This window comes from Lutra lutra, chromosome 13 (assembly GCF_902655055.1).
Source record: "Lutra lutra chromosome 13, mLutLut1.2, whole genome shotgun sequence".
NCBI lineage: Eukaryota > Metazoa > Chordata > Mammalia > Carnivora > Mustelidae > Lutra > Lutra lutra.
In genome coordinates, this window is record NC_062290.1 from 94,631,732 (window position 1) to 94,647,846 (window position 16,115).

The window sequence follows — 16,115 nt, forward strand, 5'->3', positions numbered from 1 at the left end:
GAAGCACATGCCTCCGGGCCGGAAGTGCCGGCGGGCAATGGCGGCGGCCGTGCGGTGGCTGGGGCTGCGGGCGGCGGGGCCGGGGGCGGTGAGCGCGGCGCGCGGCTGTGTCGGGTGGGCTCGGGGGCCCGTGCCCCGGCTGGCGCGAGCTCGGCCGCTGCCCCCGTCTCCGCAGGCCTCGCCCCGTGCGGTCAGGAGGAGCGTCCTTGCGGTGCCCCCGCGCCCAGGTGAGGATTCGCTCGCGTGAGCCCCAGGCGCCCGGGAAGAGCGGCTCCCGCGCCCGCCCCGCGCTCTGCACCGAAGTGCGCGGTTCCCAGCGCCGGACCCGGCCGAGAGGGGTCTGGGACCCGTGGCTTGCGGGGGACGCTGTGCCGGGAGAAGAGGGTTTGGGGAGTCCGCTGGGGGCCTGCCTCTTCGCCGTCCGCGAGGCCCGTCACACTCCGGCAGCTGCAGTGTGTTCTCCTGTGCGTCGTGGCGTCTCCGTCTCCGAGCGCTGGAAAACAGGCCGCTGGGAGTGCTCCTGGAGCCGCTCTCCCCGAGCCTGTCCGGTCGGTCTGCGCGGGTGCGTCCTGGTGGAGCTCACCGCAGCTCGTGAGGAAGGCAGAGCTGTTTTCCGGGGTGGCGGTTGGTGGCACGGCCGGGACTGAGCCCTAGGTCTTGTATTTAGTCGGTAAACATCCGCTGAGCGTACCGGCTACCGAGCCCCGGTGTAGGAGCCGGGCTGGACAGAGGGTGCCGCAGCCTGTGGTCTGTTCCCTCTCCAGCAGTAGAGGCGGCGTCTCCTTGAGGAATGGGCTGCTCCCGTTCTGTTCGCAGAGGGCTTCTGACCCCGAGCCGGTGTCCTGAACCTCCTAGGGTTGGCCTGGGGGCCAAGCAGATGGGGCAGCTCTGCAGCCCAGGCACCTGCCACGAGAGCGCAAGAGGACTCCTTCCTCCATTGGTTTCTGCTTCTCATTCCTGTGACTGCTTTTGGCCTGGGGACATGGCAGGTAAAGACTGGCTTCTAGTTCCCGTGGCGCTGGGCGCTTGACCTTGTCGCCATCTGCTCACGTTTGTGCCGCTTCCACAGGTGCAGCGTCGAAAGTGGAAGCTGAAGCTGATCGAAGAGCTGGAGTCGAGAGTTGCTGCTGAGCCCGTCCCGCTGCCAGCAGAGTGAGTGTGTGGCTGCCCGCCTCGGGCTTGAGGTCAGCAGTGGGGCTTGGCTTCTGCTTGTGATCCTGACCCTTAGACCAGGGGGTGGCGGGGGGCGCGCAAAACCAGTTGTCCTACTGGGCTTCCTGACCACCGTTGCGAAGCTGCCTGAGATACTTAATACTTAGAAAAATATTTTTGATCCTGAGTTTTACCTTTTTTCCTGACGTGTTGTACCTGAGGATCCCCCAGTGCGGACGGCCCCTATAGCAGGATTCTAACCTGGTGGGTGAGGGAGAGTGCGCCCTCATGTTGTGTCCTGACTTGAGAGGATGATCTTGAAAAAGTGCCCTGAATGACTCTACTGCCTCTGCCTCCTCATTTTGAGGCACTGTCTTGGAGGGCAGATACGGTCGGCAGAGCTTTCATTTTAGGGGAGCAAATGCGCATGCCACGTCTGTGATGTGCGGGGTACAGCCCGGCTTGGCCTCACCCTCACTTCTCCCCCCTCCCACGTAGCCCAATGGAGCTGAAAAATCTGGAGTACAGGCCAGTGAGGGTCAGAGGGCACTTTGACCACTCCAAGGAGCTGTACATGATGCCTCGGACCATGGTGGACCCGGCCCGAGAGGCCCGGGAGGCTGGCCGTCTCTCTTCCTCACCTGAGAGCGGTGCCTACGTGATCACCCCCTTCCACTGCACTGACCTGGGGTGAGTGGGACACACAGGGATGCACCAGCCTTGGGGAAATCCAAGATACGCAGGAAGGTTCAATTCCTTGAGAGTTTGGAATTTGCACCTCCGACATTGTTAAGCCAGTTTGTTTTGCTTCTGAGCCACTGCTGTGTCTGGGGAGGCGAAGGACATCAGCCACTCTGGAGAAACGGTCTCGTGGCCAACGCGTTGCGTGGTTGTGGTGCCGCCCGACGGGGGGCTCGTAAAGGAAAGGAACCGGCCAGCTCTGCCTGGAGGGGGTGGGATCAGGGAAGGATTCCCAGGGGACTACTCGGGCTTGGCCTGGCGTTGGGCGGGCAACGAGTCCAGCGAGGGGCATTGCAAGACCAAGTAGAGCAGCTTCCCAGCTCTGGGTCTGGGAGGGTCTCTCCGCCACCCCGAGTGGGTATTGGAGGCAGGTATACAAGGCAGCTGCTGCTGGGGGCGTCAGGGTGTGGACGCTGCACTGGGCGAGGCACAGAGGGGAGCAGAGATGGGGGCTGCGGGCCCTGGAGATCAGTCTTTAGAGAGCCGGCGGTCCTGTCATTAAGACCGGGCCGGGGAACGGGGGGCCTGTCCCATTTTAGACTCTTCCCCAGCACCATCCTTGTGCTCACAAGGACGACCAGTGACGATCCTTATCCAGAGCCCTTCCCCTCCTGAGAGCTTGCTTCTGTCGCTGCAGAGTCACCATCCTGGTCAACAGAGGGTTTGTCCCCAAGAAGAAGGTGAACCCTGACACTCGGCAGAAAGGCCAGGTAACGGGTGTGACCCCTCCCTGTGAGCAGGCGCTCCAGAAGCCACAGGCCCTGAAGCGCCATCTCTTTTCCCTCTCCAGATCCAGGGAGAAGTCGACCTAGTTGGGATGGTGAGGCTGACGGAGACCAGGAAGCCCTTTGTCCCAGAGAACAATCCGGAAAGGAACCATTGGCACTACCGGGACCTGGAGGCCATGGCCAGGCTCACAGGCGCAGACCCCATCTTCATTGACGCGGACTTCCGTACGTTGTGCCCAGCCCACCCCAGAGGGGTGCCAGAGGGGCAGGTCGCGTCTGTAATACCTGGTCCTGCCCTCGTCTCTGCCCAGACGTTCCCCTCCTCCCTGCTGGCTACACTGGAGCGAGGGCGGGAGGAGCGTGGGGTGCGGCAGGGACTGAGGAAGGCAACACGGGGCCGGCTACGGGTTCGGAGACGACAGCTCTCGGGCGCTCTGGAAGGCCCCAGGAGCTGGCCAGTGTGCTGTGGGGGACGCACAGCGGGTGGCCGTGATCATGGACACGGAGCCCACGGTCTCTGCAGGGAGCAGCGTCCCCGGGGGACCCGTTGGAGGGCAGACCCGAGTCACTCTGAGGAATGAGCACATGCAGTACATCGTCACCTGGTGGGTCCTGGTCTCCGGCTGCCCCTGCTTCTCCCCTGCCCCTCCCCTGCCCACCCCGACCCTGACGGTCTCGCTCTTCCACCCGAGGTACGGACTCTGTGCAGCGACATCCTACCTGTGGCTTAAGAAATTCCTACGCCGGACTCCTGGCCCGTGAGCTCGGGTCGTGGGTGCCCAGGCCGCGGTCGGCAGGAGTCCCCGATTTCCAAGCTTTGTTTTTACTCGGGGTCAGGTCTGTCGGCGTAAATAAACCTCTTTGCTGCGCACCCGTCGCCGTCTGCCTGCGTCCCTGCCTGCGCTCGGCCAGCGCGCTCGGGTGCCTCGTGCCGCGGAGCGGTCGCGGCGATGTGCTCGCGACTGTCCCCCAGGTCCCCCACCTGCCCTGGGTTGGGAAACGCCTGCCACCGCCCCGAATGGACAGTGAGACGACGGCCCGTGTCCACCACAAACGCCAACTCACAGGGACCGAAAGACAACTTTATTAGTTTTCTGTACAGCGCGCGGCCGCTCAGCCCAGCTCGGTGGCCGCTCAGCCCAACTCGGTGGCCGCTCAGCCCAGCTTGGTGGCCAGCTCTTTAGCCTTTGCCTTCTCCAGCTTGGCGATGCGAGCCACCGACTTCGGACCCAGAACGTTGCCTCCCCAGTGGCGGCGGATCTGCAAGGACAGCGGGTCAGCGGGGCCTCCTTCCCGCGGCCGCCCACCAGGCTGCTCCAGGTCCCTGTCGGGCAGGACGCCCGGTCCCCACTGCCCGTGCGCAGCGCGCCGCACCAGCTGCCGCTTACCTCGTCATACCGGTCGTTGTAATTGGTCCTGATGGCCTCCACCAGCTTCGCCAGAGCCCCTTTGTCTTCCCTGAGTAGGCAGGGGTTACGAGGGTCACCACGCCTCCGGAGAGCAGGGACGAGGGCCCCGTCCGCCCCAACCCGAGCCCTTTGCCTCAGATATGACGCGACCACATGGCTCGTTCAGGTGAAGAAATTCGTGGCCATCATCGGCAAAGACTCGGGCACGCATCTCCCCCGCAAGGTAAAGGCAGCGTGTCTCGTCCTTCGGGATTAAGGGACCCGGGGCAGGGAGTGACTGACCCCGACGGGCTGCCGGGAGCGGGCCCCCGCGCGTACTCACGAGTTGACCTGCGTGAAGGCGACCGTGGTGCACGTCTTCCTGTGGACCAGACGCCCCAGCCTGGCCTTCCCCTTGACGATGCAGTAGGGAACCCCCATCTTGCGGCACAGCGCGGGCAGGAACACCACCAGCTGGAAGGCAGCGTCCCCGGGCGGATTCTGACCAAGGGGGGGAGCGGGGAAGGGCCGGCTCGGGGCGCGGCGGCCACTTGCAGGCGGACTCCGGGGAGAACTGCGCCCCCCCCCCCCGGGCCCCGCCCGCCCCCCGCACCTCAATGGGGTCCACGTCGTGCGCGATCACGACCAGCTGCGCCTTCTTGTTCTCCACCAGCGTGGTGACCGTGTTCACCCCTAGGACACGGCCGCCGTGAGCCGCCCGCGCCGCCCGCGCCCCACACCCGGCCCACACCAGCCCTGCTCGGCGCGGCTGCGGCTCAGGGTTAAAAAGCTCGGTTTCGCTCTCCACGGCGGCTGCAGCTGAAGGAACGCTCGCATCACGGCCGCGCCGCCCGCCCGCCCGCCGCCCGCCCGCGGAGGGCCACTCACCGGCTCGCAGCACGGGCGGCCTCTTGGTGGGGACGTCGCCTTTGCCCGCCGCTTTCCTCTCGGCCCGGGCCAGCAGCCGCTGCTTCTTCTCCTGCTTCGTCTCGGGCCGGTACTTGTGGGCCAGCTTGAGCAGCTGCGTGGCTGCGGGCCGGGCCGGGTCAGGCCGGGTCGGGTCCGCCCGGGGTCAGGTCCGCGCCCGCCCCCGCCCGCCCCCGCCCGCGCCTCACCCGTCTGGCGGTCCAGGGCCTGCGTGAACTGGTTGACGGCCGGCGGCACCTTCAGCCGCTTGTAGAGGATCGCGCGCTGCCGCTGCAGCCGGATGTAGCGCGGCCACTTGACGAAGCGCGTCAGGTCCCGCTTGGGCTGGATGTCCTGACCTGCGGGGCGGCGCGCGGGGGCGGTGGGCGGGCGGCCGGGCCGCGCCGGGGCCGCGCCGGGGCATCAGCGATCTTGGTGGCTGCGCGTCGTCACGCGGCTCAGATAGCAAATATCCGCTCACATCACCTGCGCCCGGCGCCGCCCCCGCCCGCCCGCCCGCCCGCCCGCCGCGCGCACCCACCGATGCCGAAGTTCTTGGGCCGCTTCTCGAACAGCGGGTTCACCACCTTCTTGGCCTCCTGCTTCTTGACGACGGCGGGGGCCGGGGCCACCTTCTTCCCCTTCGCCTTCTTCCCCTTCGGCTGCGCGAGACGCAACGCGCTGGGGCCGGGGCCGCGCGTCGCCGCCGGCCTCGGCGACCCCGCGCACGGGCCGAGCCGGAGCCCGCCCGGTCCCCGGGCTGCGCGCCCCTAAGAGCACGGCGGGCGCGGAACCCACAGCCGAGGCCCCCGGGGCGGCCCCCAGGCTGCGGCGCGGCCCGCATTGCGGCGCTGCACTCCCGCCCGGGCCCTCCTGCCCGCACTCCCGGCAGCCGCCAGGATGACACCCGGCCTGGGGCGTCCCTGCCGGGCCCCGCGGGGCTGCCCTAGCGCGGGACGGCGGAGAAAGCCCCGCGCAGCCCCGCGCTGAAGAGGATGGCCGCGGATAGAAGCCGGACCCCGGGCCGACAGAGCCCACCGCGAAGCCACTCACCATCTTGCGTTCCTGAAGAAGAGAGAGAGAGAACGGAGAATTGTGGGTAATATGTAGGCGACCTGGGAGATCGCGAGAACTGGCGCCTGCGCGGGATTTCGAACTTAAAGAGACAGGACTGCCCTCGCCAGCCTCCGGTCGGGGGCGGTGCCTCAGCGCGGCCGCTTGGCGGCCCGGAACCGGCGGCGGGGAGCCAGGCCTTCCGTGGGGGCAGCGCGCTCGTCTGCACCCAGCCGGGTCGCCCCGGGCTCTGCGGACCAGGTGCGGGCGTCGGGGCGGGGTCGCCATCTTTTCTCAGGTGTGACCCCCTCCCCCAGCGCCCCCGCTACGGAGAGGCTCCCGGGCTCCGAGTTCGGTCGGTCGGCGGCGTGCAGGCCCCAGGCCGGTCTGTCCGGGGCGCGCGGCCGCGAGGCGCCCGGCGCGGGGCGGGGGGGAGGGTGGTCCCGGCCTGGAGCAGGGGGTGCGGCGGGGGCGGAACCCGAGGGAGGCCTCCGGCGGACGCGCAGGGCGGGCCGCGGCGCTGACCGGTCGGGCCTGGGAGCCCACGGCTGCACGGGTGTGTCCCACGGCAGGCCGCGCTGAGGTCGCGGTTCTGCGGAGCCGGGGGCGGCTCCGCTCACGCCGGACCGTGGCTCCCAGGTGTCGCCGCCGCGCCGCCGGAGGCCCCGCCATGGCCCAGCAGAGAGCCCTGCCGCAGAGCAAGGAGACGCTGCTGCAGTCTTACAACAAGCGGCTCAAGGACGACGTCAAGTCCATCATGGACAACTTCACCGAGATCATCAAGACCGCTAAGGTGGGGGCGCGCAGGCCGGCGCCTGACGCTCTGAGACCAGGGGAAGGGGGCGGCTTAGGGTGTGGCCTGCGGTGAGCTCGGTGGCCGCCCGCTGCGGTCAGGGGTCACAGGGTGGGGGTCTGCTCTCAGGGCGCAGGTGCTCGGTGCCTGGTGGTGACCCCGGGCAGAGAACGCACAGGCCAGGCCTTTGTCTGCTCGGGGAAAATATTGGGGAGGGCAGCAGGGGAGTGGGGAGTAGCAAACAGGGCAACGGGTAAATATGTGGGCCAGCTGGTTAGGGACCCTGCTGAGATGGCCAGGCTGCCCTGTGCAGCGCCACGTAACCCGCGCACGGGTCTGGATGGAAGCCGCACTTCTCCATGCCTCCGTTTCCCCTGCATTCTAAGGCCCCCCTGGTGAATGGGTGACTGTGTAAAGCCATTGATGGATTGATCGCCATGGGGCCTGACGCCGGCTCAGATGCGGTTGCTGTCCTGCCAGCGCAGTCAGGGAGAAAAGCTGGGGAAGGCCCCTCCGGGTGGTGAGAACAGGTCAGGATCGGGTCTGCCAAGCCTGGCGGGCTGCCCCGCAGCAAGTGGAGGGGGACCTTGCGGCTGCTGTAGGCCTGGGGGACGGTTAGAGCCGCGAAGAAGCAAGCTAGCCTGTACGTAGCGTGCGTTCACTGTGTCATGCCTGTGTCATGCCGAGTCGTGAGAGCTACCGTGTCCCATCACATTTATCCTTCACAAGAGCTCTGTGGGGCAGGTACTGCTGTCCTCTTCGTTTCTAGAGGCAGAAATGAGGCCCAGAAGGCTTAGTAACTTGCCAAGGTCATTCTGTTCACAGCCGTCAGAGCCAGGATTTGAACCCAGGAACCCAGCTCCTCACGTTAGGGTGCCCTGTCCCCAGCCTGGGCTTGGTAAGGAAGCCCTGTCCACATGGATGGGCGGAAGTGAGTAGCCTGCACTCGGGCCAGGCCAGGCAGCAGCACCCCAGGCTCCTCCATTTACCGTCGGAGACACCTGGGGTGCGCACTCCGAGCGGTCCCGGCTTCGGCTTTGCCCACCTGTAGACCCAGGATGACGCTCCACAAGATCACTGTGGTTGAGCCCTTAGCATGGTGTCTGGCAGTCTGGAAAGTGCTCAGGAAACAGTGGCTCCGAAGACATACATCGTGTCTGTATGCATTCAGCAGCTCGGTTTACTGCGCGTCTGAGCTCCTGACCCCATTTGTACCTAAGAGGGCTCCACACCCGCAAGAAGACGTGACCTAGACTTCCTTCCCTGCAGGTGGTACAGAGTCAGGGTCCACAGGCATCCATTTTCCCAACGAAAGTGCCCATCAGAGCGCATGAGAACAGAACAGGAAGGCATGAGGCCAGCCCAGATCTGGCCAGCAGGGCACGGTGGAGAAGGCAGAGTGGATGGCAGGCAGGAGGCAGCAGGTGTGGGTGACCTGCAGTGGGCCAGTGCCCCGGGCTGGGGAACCTGCCAATTTGGGGTTTTTTTGTCTGCCCTCCAGATCGAGGACGAGACACAGGTGTCGAGGGCCACTCAGGGTGAGCAGGACAATTACGAGATGCACGTTCGCGCTGCCAACATTGTGAGTCACTGGGTGGAAAGGGCAGGGCCCAGACTGCAGGAGTCTGTGGTCCCACCTTTGGGGGGGGGTGGGCAAACCACTTCTCGGGAGACTCCCCTCAAGAGGAGGGCTGGCTGGCAGCTGTGCGAGGGGCAGCGGGTAGCCAGCCACGTGTGTCCCAGAGAGCGCCCTGCAGTGGTTAGAGAGGGGCAGACGTTTGCTTGCCCACGGCAAAGCTCCTGGAGATTCATCACGAAAGCAAAAGCAAATTGCCGAACAGACCAAGATGTGCGTTTTAATTCCTCCTCATGTCACGGGACAAACACAGGGGCCAAACGTTTCCATGGATGTGTGCCCTCGGGTGCAAGTCACAGGAAATGCCCAACTGGCCTGCTCGCTCCCCCGAGGAGGGGCACCGGCAGCCGCCCCACGGGACGGTAGTTTTAGCTGTGGAGCTTGTGGCTTTGAGAAGCATAACCCGTGTAAAGGGAGGTCAGCACCCCTACAGAGGCAGCAAGTGATTGGAGGGGGGCTGGGAAGCTGGGGGCGCCAGCCTTCGAAGCACGTCTTGAAGTCAGGGTGGGAGCCCTGGACCCTGTCCTTCACATGCTTGCTTCTGCCACGACCCGGTGAAGGTCAGTGCTGTAGTCCCACTCGACAGAGGAGGAAATGGCAGCTGCGCCCAACACCAGGCGCCCGGGGGCAAGGCTGCTGCGCCTCCCTCACCACCTTGCACGGGTTCTGATGGCCGCAGGTCCGAGCCGGTGAGTCCCTGATGAAGCTGGTGTCTGACCTCAAGCAGTTCCTCATCCTCAATGACTTCCCGTCCGTGAACGAGGCCATCGACCAGCGCAACCAGCAGCTGCGAGCCCTGCAGGAGGAGTGCGACCGGAAGCTCATCGCCCTGCGGGATGAGGTCTCCATCGACCTATACGAGCTGGAGGAGGAGTATTACTCGTCCAGGTACCGATAGGGCTGGACCCTGCTCGGAGCACAGCTGGGGGCCCCGGCCCAGCCTGCAGCCCTGAAGGCCCCGTGTTTGCAAACCCTTCCTGCTCTTGGCACAGATGTGTGCCCGGGTCTTAGAGCAGAGCGCACGTCAGAGCGAGTGACGGACAGACAACTGACGCCGCCTGCCAGGCCCCCGGCAGCGGGATGAAAATCACAGGACTTCAGGGGTGGGCCAAGCCCCAGAGGGGAGGGCAGAGCCAGCATTCCTGCTGGGGCTGCCTGCTGCCTCACTCTGGGCCTGCGCACCTCTCTTAGCTATTCAAACATTCCCACCAGGCCCGGGCTAGCTTCCCTGGCAGCCCAGGCTCATGCCCAGAATGGGCAGGGTGCCGGTGCTTGCCTAGGGATTTCGTTCCGTGTGGGCATCTCAGACCTTCAGCATGTGTGTCAGGGTCCATGGTGGGGGGGGTTGGGAAGGAGGAAGAAACCCGAGCAGAGGATGGCCTCGAAAGCTGGGCCTGGGGTACCCAGACCACCGAGTTCCTGTTCACCTCAGCCTGGTTCACAGACCAGAGCCTGTCTACATGTTAGGCCCATGCTGGGCCCCAGGGATATGGCAGTGGGAAAGACCCATCACCCCAGCTCTCGTGCACTACTTGGAATCCTGAGACCCGAGTCATCTGAGTGCGATGGGTCCGGAGGAACGAGAGTCCAGGTGTAATATACACAAGGGAAACTGAGGCCGGAGACAGGGAGGCCTCGCACCTCTGTCCCTATCAGCACAGAAAGTGAAGTCTCAGTTCAGACGGAGCAGTGTCCCCCATGCCCTTGCCCAGACAAACACGTCCTTCCTGTGGTGGCTTTCAGATGCTCCTTTTTGCCCCACAGAGGCCATGCTGGGGCCACAGATGCCCAGAGCCAGCATGGTCTGTGGTCTCGCCTTGGTTTCCCTACCCTGTACTCAGGGCTGGACCTCACTGTCCCTGGCCCTCTTGGCCTCTGTGGGAAGGACAGTGCCACTGTCCAGCTGGAGCGGTTCTAGATTTTCCAGAGGGTTCTGAGGCCACCTCTGGTCCCTGATACCCACCGGCCCAGCAAACACGTGAGCACCTCGTATACACCAGGCCTTCAGAGAAGGGTCCCGAGTGGGTCCCTGGGGTGGGTGTGCCATCTGTGTCTCAGACCATGCCAGGGGACATGGTTCACAGCCCCGTGGATTTTGCAGAATCCCTTCGCGTCCCTGTGTTTGTTTCCTGTCGCCCCCAAGGGCCGGGCTTGGGGGCCGGGTGGTTCCAAGACAAGCATTTATTTCTGCCTCTTGTTGAAGGCCAGGTTGGGGTGGTGGGGAGGGACATGCCCAAAGTCACTTTGACAAGACTAGAGAACCCAGGGCCCCGAGTGCCAGCCTTCCCACGTCCTGCCCTGCCAGTGTCTGGTTCACCCAGGGGGGTTCCTTGCTGTCCCCAGGGCCTTGGGAGGCTTACTGTGTAAGGCCAGGACTTAGTCACGGCCGCCAGGCTGTGCCCCCTCCTCGGAAGCCCCTAACACAGGCTGCTGTGCTCTGCATGCCCGTGTCCGCGCTCACCTGCTCTCTGCTCACGACTCGCTCTTTCTCTGCCTCTCGCCCTCTGCTCTCCTTGGGACGCCACTCCTTGCCCAAACCCCCGAAGGCAGGAGCAAGGGAGGGAGTGAGGTTGGGGTCAGATAGGTGTGGGACCTCGGGGCTCTAGTCACCCCTGGACAGCTCTGGTGAGCCACGCCCCTCCCCTGCATCCCCACCCAGGTCTTGCCATGCAGCCAGGCCAGCGCTGCTGACCCAGTCAGAGGCAGGGAGACCGAGTTCGGAGGCCTACAGGCCTCTCATCCTGCTGGTACGGTGGTGCAGCACGGAACACCAGGGCCCCTGGTTCTGCCCCTCACGCAGGCAGAGGTCCTGCTGAGCAGAGAAACTAGGAACAAGACAGGGTCTGCTGTTGGGGTCCTCGCAGAGTGTAGTGACTGTGAAGAGACCATAGCAAGCTCCAGACGCTTGTTTCTGGAGCATCTGGAGCCAGGATGGGAGGCGGTGGGACGGGCTGGCTCAAGCTTGCGGCTACTCAGCTGTGAAACACACTTGGTTGGTCAGCGGGAGGGCCACACAGCCTTTTGGAGGCTGGTCCTGGAGCCCCGCGCCCGGTAGGATGCCGTACTGGACCCAGAAGCAGGGGCAGCCCCACGTGGCCCTGGTAGCCAGGCGTGCCTGGAGAGGACTAGCACAGAGAAGAGGAGGGAAAGGCAGGTCTGGGGTGTGGTCTGTGTTTTCTTAACTTTGCTTCTGTCTTGCTTCCCTGCCCCTGCCCCCCGCCCTGGCTTCCGCCCGTCTCTGCCCGCTGCTGTCTCTCCCTGGGTTTCTGGTGGTGGAAAAGCTGGAGTCCTGGCGAAGCTAGCGGCCGGCCTCTGTGCGAAGCATCCCGGGGGCTGGACCTCGACACAGACTCCGCTGATGGCCGCTCGGCCCCCGTGCTGGCGTCCCCGGAGCCCAGCACTGGCCCCCTGCAGGCTACGGCCCCTGCCCACTCCCATGCCAGCGGCCCTGGCCCCACAGAGCACGCCTGAGCCTCCCAGTGCTCCCCTCCCTGCACCCCTAGGTTCTGAGGAGGTGTGGTGTCCCCTCCGGGCTCGCCACAACTTTGCTTCTTTTAGCCTTGCTTCCCATTGGGCAGCTGTGGTGGGCTCCTTGGGAGCTTTGGCCCAGGGCCTGCCACCCCCCCACCCCCTGCCAGGAGCGTTGGGGGGGGGCGGGTAGTTCCCCCAGCCGTTTCCAAGGTGGCCCACCTCCCGAGTGGTCACCTCTGTTCATGACCCTCCTGGCCTGCTGGGCAGAAGGTTCCTGGATAGTCCTGTTGGCCCCAGGAGTGGGCCAGGAGGATGTGCGGCTACTTAAAAGCTGTGGGGTGGTGCTCAGAGTGGACCATACTGGCCAAGTCCAGACTCTCCCTCCCAGGGCAGGTCTCCTGTGCAGAGCCACACCCACTGCCTTGTCCTCAGGGTCCCTACACTAGCTGACTGTCCCCAAGGGCTGTGGCGGCAGGGAGAGAGATCTGCCTGCCGCTTTTGTGGAAGCAAGGACTGGGACCTTCCTAATTTCTGCCACGTGTGTTTTGATAGTTTTGTAATAACAGTTGAATAAAAACAGCTCTGCCTGTTTGCAGCGGTTGGCACTCTCTTGTGAGTCCTGGCCCACCCTGGGGCCACCCTTGGCTTCCCACCGGCTGCCGGGAGAGCGGCTCTGGGCTCTAACTGCACAGCCTTGGGCCTGGGCAGGGATGTGGTCAGTGTGGGACCGTCACTGCATTGCCATTGTCTAGAACTGCCAGAGACCCGGAAGGTCCTTAACATTTGGTGATTGAAAAGCCACTGCCATTCCTGCACGTTACAAAGTCCAGGTGTGTGTCTCTGGGCCCTGCTGTCCTCATCGCACCCGGAGTCAGTGCTGTGGTGCCCTGCGCTACTGGGCGGAGCAGGGGAGTTCAGAAGGGGCTGAAGGGTTGTGTCTGCAGTCACGGAGCTGGGAATGAAGCGGCAGAAATCAGGACTCAACCCACAGGGAATGCTGGGCCCAGTGCCTCGCACAAGGCTCAATGCTGGGGAATCACACCAGAACCGGGACTTCAACCCTGTGCCATCACCAGCAGGCCTTATCTCCTCGTGAAGGAGACATCAGCTGGTATGTGGGGAGGTGACAGCCCACAAGTGTCTCAAGGAAGGGGGACACACACAAGCTGAATTATGCTGGGTCCCGGAGACACCTCACCCCACCCCCCACCCCCCCACAGCCAAGCAGAGGCACCGTGCAGGTTGGAGCATGGGCCTGGGGCCCAGCCCTGGCTCTGGTCCTGGTTTTCTGGGGTGCCCTGGGGAAGTTGTTTTCCCATTGAGAAAGTAGGTGATGATCTCCTTCCAAAGCACCTTCCTTGCAGAAAGAACTTGTATTTAACGCTGACGAAGGACAAAGGGATTACAGCCAGTGAAGCCCGTGCGGGGAAAGGGCTGGAAGGAGTGGACCAAACCTGGTGCTGGGCTTTCGAGTCTTCCAATTTCAAACACCCGAGCAGCGGGATCTCTGCACCACCGTGTGACGCTCTCCTGGGCTCGGGCCGCTGTTCCCGTTGGAAAATGAAGTGGTCTCCCCCTCCTAAAGCGAGGCAGCTCTCCACTGCCACCTCTTCCGCTCCAGCCCGCGGCCCTGGCAGCAGAACGCACTGGACAAACGGGCTGTTTGCAGCTCCCCTGGAGCCTGCTTCCAGCAGGTTTTGTCTCCGTGACCCGGGCCAAGCTCCATGTGTTAGGGTCCGCAGTGGCCTCCACGTCGCTAAAGTACTAGGTGGTCCTCAGTCGTAGCACCTGTGTCCCACGAGTCTTACCCTGAGACCGTTCAAAGCCCTGGTGAGGGTGTAAAGGTCGCATAAAGAACACCCACACAGATGCTTTTCGGGACTCACCTTCTGCACCTTCACTTGCGCTCTCGTTTATAAACCCCACGAAGGGCAGCTGCAGGCCTCATGACCCCACCCCTCGGACCACGGGCCCGCTCGCCTCTCTAAGAAAACCGACACTCTCTGGGGCTCAAGGCCAGCGTTGGGCCCAACCGACGGAATGATTGTTCATTCCACAATGTCATCTGGGATCGTGACACATACTGACTTCCCCGGTTGTTCTCCAAATGTCTTTTTATACTCGTCTTTATTGTGCTTGCATTTACTCTACTTTCTTCTAGTCCTGAAATCCAGAACAGGGTCAGGGTGGTGGTCTGGAGTGCATCAAGTACAGTTCTGGATATGCTATTTATTTATTGAAAAAAGATCTATCACGGCACCTTCGTGGCTCAGTGGGTTAAGCCTCTGCCTTCGGCTCAGATCATGATTCCAGGGTCCTGGGATCGAGCCCCACATCGGGCTCCCTGCTCAGCAGAGAGCCTGTTTCTCTCTCTCTGCCTGCTGCTCTCCTTACTTGTGCTCTGTCAAATAAATAAATAAAATCTTAAAAAGTAAATAAATAAGATCTATCCATTTTAGAGTGTGCACGAACAGGGTGGGGGGGCAGAGAGACAAAGAATTGGGGCCAGAAGGAAACAGACATCAACACCTGCCCGGCCTACTGACCCCCCCACCCCCGGGGTATTTTTTTAAAGATTTTGTTTATTTGACACAGACACAGTGAGAGAGGGAACACAAGCAGGGGGAGTGGGAGAGGGAGAAGCAGGCTTCCCGCCAAGCAGGGAGCCCGATGTGGAGCTCGATCCCAGGACCCCAGGATCAAGTGGAAGGAAGCCACTTAACAACTGAGCCACCCAGGCGCCCCCGGGGTATACTTTTTAAGGGAGAGCCAAAAGATTTGCTCAAGGCCTGGATGTGGGGAATGAGGGGAGGCAGGGTGGCTTCAAGGCCTGACGCTTGGAGTGGCCGGAGTGGCCGAAACTGAGAGAGAGAAGGCAGTGGGGGAGGCGGGGTTCTGTACATACCCATGGAGATGTGTCTGGAGTTCGGGGGAGTCATTAGTACCAAGTCAGGAGCCCTGAGGAGGGTCACTGTGCAGTCAGAGTTGACAGAAAAGGGAAGCGAGGCCCAGGGAGGAGGGAGCAGGTGGGTAGGAGGAAGGCCTGTCATCTGGGGCTCCCAAACTCCTGGGAGGACAGGATTTCCGGGAAGAGGTAGATCAGCTGGTTAGACCCTCTAGACAACCCTCACAGCAAAGGTAACTGAAAAGTAAGGCCCATCAGTCTAGATTTGCACGTGGAACCCAACTTTCTTCTCCCCGCCCTGTGGCAACTCTGCTGCATCCATCACTCCCTGTCCAGGGAAGACCTCAGGAGAGCGTCAAAGACCTCCTGGGAGATGGTGACGGAGAAGAGAGAAGCCCAGACTTACTGCGGGGGCCAGAAGTCCCACTGAAAGAGCAGCCACCACCACCCCGCCCGCCCCATCCCCGTCCCTCAGCGCGTCTGGCTTTGATGGTTAAAACTGACAGTGCCAGAAAGAAGGTGCAGGCGGCTCAGTGAGCGTGCCGCACACACATCAGACTGTGTCCACCGAAAACCCGTGCGGGAAGAGGACGAAGCCATCCTCTCCTCAAAACGGCACCCCATGACCGATGAGCGGCAGAAAGTTAAATCTTTACTGCTTCAAACGTACTTATCAGGAGCCTTTTCAAACGGCTTTTGAGGTGGTGATTTACAAATCTAAGCCCCAGGTCCCGCTTCCCCTGCGGAACATCGCAAGGTCCCCTTCCCTGCTCACACCCAGGCAACCCTCAAAGGGCCCCCAGTTGTGTCACAGCCTGTCACTGCCATGAGTTAAGGAACCAGGCGCAGGGGTCTCCAGGCTCAGGATGGTGAACGTTCCTCTCCCTCCCCTCCTGAGTTTTTACTTATTTGCGTATTTTAGACCGAGACCGCGCGGCAGAGGGAGAGGGAGAAGCAGACCCCCGCTGAGCAGGGAGCCCCACGTGGGGCAGGATCCCAGGACCCCGGGTCATGAGCGGAGTGAAGGCAGCCGCTCGCCCGACTGAGCCCCCAGGCGACCCCCCCACCCCGTGAGTTAAGTCTCAGCTCTGTTCAGAGCGACATCCCGGTGGGTCTTCCCTGAGCGCCCCAGCATCCTCCCTCCCGGGCCTTTCTTCTGAGCACCCCCCGCCACCCGACTCACGCTGCGCTCGTGCTGCGTTCTGCCCGGCGCCCCCGGGACGCAAACTCGCGAGGACACCGCGCCCCGCACAGGGCGTCGGAGGGCCCGTCCTGTCCCAGCACCGTCAGTTTTAACCGTCAAACCCAGACGCGCTGAGGGACGGGGATGTGGGGCGGGGGG

General features: G+C 63.4%; 3 protein-coding genes and 2 non-coding genes across 10 annotated transcripts; 2 read left to right on the top strand and 3 right to left on the bottom strand.

The window, feature by feature from the left end:
- Nucleotides 1–19: 19 nt before the first annotated feature.
- On the top strand, nucleotides 20–3,497 carry LOC125083862 (surfeit locus protein 1). Of its 2 annotated transcripts, XM_047700840.1 has the most exons (8): nucleotides 20–227; nucleotides 856–989; nucleotides 1,070–1,152; nucleotides 1,651–1,842; nucleotides 2,531–2,603; nucleotides 2,684–2,846; nucleotides 3,145–3,226; nucleotides 3,314–3,497. In XM_047700840.1, the coding sequence occupies exons 1-8, from the start codon at nucleotides 38–40 to the stop codon at nucleotides 3,381–3,383; spliced, it is 987 nt and encodes a 328-aa protein (XP_047556796.1). In that variant the 5' UTR covers nucleotides 20–37; the 3' UTR covers nucleotides 3,384–3,497. The 2 variants fall into 2 exon arrangements, with proteins under 2 accessions (XP_047556796.1, XP_047556797.1); XM_047700841.1 differs by lacking the exon at nucleotides 856–989 and having other exon boundaries at nucleotides 80–227.
- A 185-nt stretch (nucleotides 3,498–3,682) lies between these two features.
- On the bottom strand, nucleotides 3,683–6,271 carry RPL7A (ribosomal protein L7a). 2 transcript variants are annotated; one of them, XM_047700839.1, is made up of 9 exons: nucleotides 5,969–6,271; nucleotides 5,457–5,577; nucleotides 5,125–5,274; nucleotides 4,898–5,038; nucleotides 4,623–4,702; nucleotides 4,353–4,483; nucleotides 4,010–4,079; nucleotides 3,771–3,881; nucleotides 3,683–3,734 (listed from the first exon to the last, which is right to left on the bottom strand). In XM_047700839.1, exons 1-8 carry the CDS (start codon nucleotides 6,254–6,256, stop codon nucleotides 3,777–3,779), a joined length of 1,086 nt encoding a protein of 361 aa, XP_047556795.1. In that variant the 5' UTR covers nucleotides 6,257–6,271; the 3' UTR covers nucleotides 3,683–3,734; nucleotides 3,771–3,776. The 2 variants fall into 2 exon arrangements, with proteins under 2 accessions (XP_047556795.1, XP_047556794.1); XM_047700838.1 differs by having other exon boundaries at nucleotides 3,683–3,881.
- LOC125084172 (small nucleolar RNA SNORD36) lies at nucleotides 4,781–4,854 on the bottom strand. Its single transcript, XR_007122521.1, has one exon. It is a non-coding gene; the product is annotated as a small nucleolar RNA SNORD36 (small nucleolar RNA).
- LOC125084174 (small nucleolar RNA SNORD24) lies at nucleotides 5,335–5,406 on the bottom strand. Its single transcript, XR_007122523.1, has one exon. It is a non-coding gene; the product is annotated as a small nucleolar RNA SNORD24 (small nucleolar RNA).
- Nucleotides 6,109–14,207, top strand: MED22 (mediator complex subunit 22). Of its 4 annotated transcripts, none has more exons than XM_047700842.1 (5): nucleotides 6,109–6,229; nucleotides 6,608–6,761; nucleotides 8,263–8,343; nucleotides 9,077–9,285; nucleotides 13,233–14,207. In XM_047700842.1, the coding sequence occupies exons 2-5, from the start codon at nucleotides 6,639–6,641 to the stop codon at nucleotides 13,651–13,653; spliced, it is 834 nt and encodes a 277-aa protein (XP_047556798.1). In that variant the 5' UTR covers nucleotides 6,109–6,229; nucleotides 6,608–6,638; the 3' UTR covers nucleotides 13,654–14,207. The 4 variants fall into 4 exon arrangements, with proteins under 4 accessions (XP_047556798.1, XP_047556802.1, XP_047556801.1 ...); XM_047700846.1 differs by lacking the exon at nucleotides 13,233–14,207 and adding an exon at nucleotides 11,679–12,459; XM_047700843.1 differs by having other exon boundaries at nucleotides 6,145–6,266.
- Nucleotides 14,208–16,115: the final 1,908 nt, after the last annotated feature.

Bases quoted from the DNA above. Each gene is read 5' to 3' on its own strand.
- RPL7A (XM_047700839.1), bottom strand. From the start codon at position 6,256: ATGGCGACCCCGCCCCGACGCCCGCACCTGGTCCGCAGAGCCCGGGGC. The intron at 5,578-5,968 runs GTGAGTGGCTTC...CGTCTCGCGCAG, and splicing joins TTCTTCAGGAACGCAAGATG to CCGAAGGGGAAGAAGGCGAA. The intron at 5,275-5,456 runs GTGGGTGCGCGC...GCCGCCCCGCAG, and splicing joins GCCCAAGAACTTCGGCATCG to GTCAGGACATCCAGCCCAAG.
- LOC125083862 (XM_047700840.1), top strand. From the start codon at position 38: ATGGCGGCGGCCGTGCGGTGGCTGGGGCTGCGGGCGGCGGGGCCGGGG. The intron at 2,604-2,683 runs GTAACGGGTGTG...TTCCCTCTCCAG, and splicing joins ACACTCGGCAGAAAGGCCAG to ATCCAGGGAGAAGTCGACCT. The intron at 2,847-3,144 runs GTACGTTGTGCC...CGGTCTCTGCAG, and splicing joins CTTCATTGACGCGGACTTCC to GGAGCAGCGTCCCCGGGGGA.
- MED22 (XM_047700842.1), top strand. From the start codon at position 6,639: ATGGCCCAGCAGAGAGCCCTGCCGCAGAGCAAGGAGACGCTGCTGCAG. The intron at 6,762-8,262 runs GTGGGGGCGCGC...TCTGCCCTCCAG, and splicing joins AGATCATCAAGACCGCTAAG to ATCGAGGACGAGACACAGGT. The intron at 9,286-13,232 runs GTACCGATAGGG...CCTTCCTTGCAG, and splicing joins GAGGAGTATTACTCGTCCAG to AAAGAACTTGTATTTAACGC.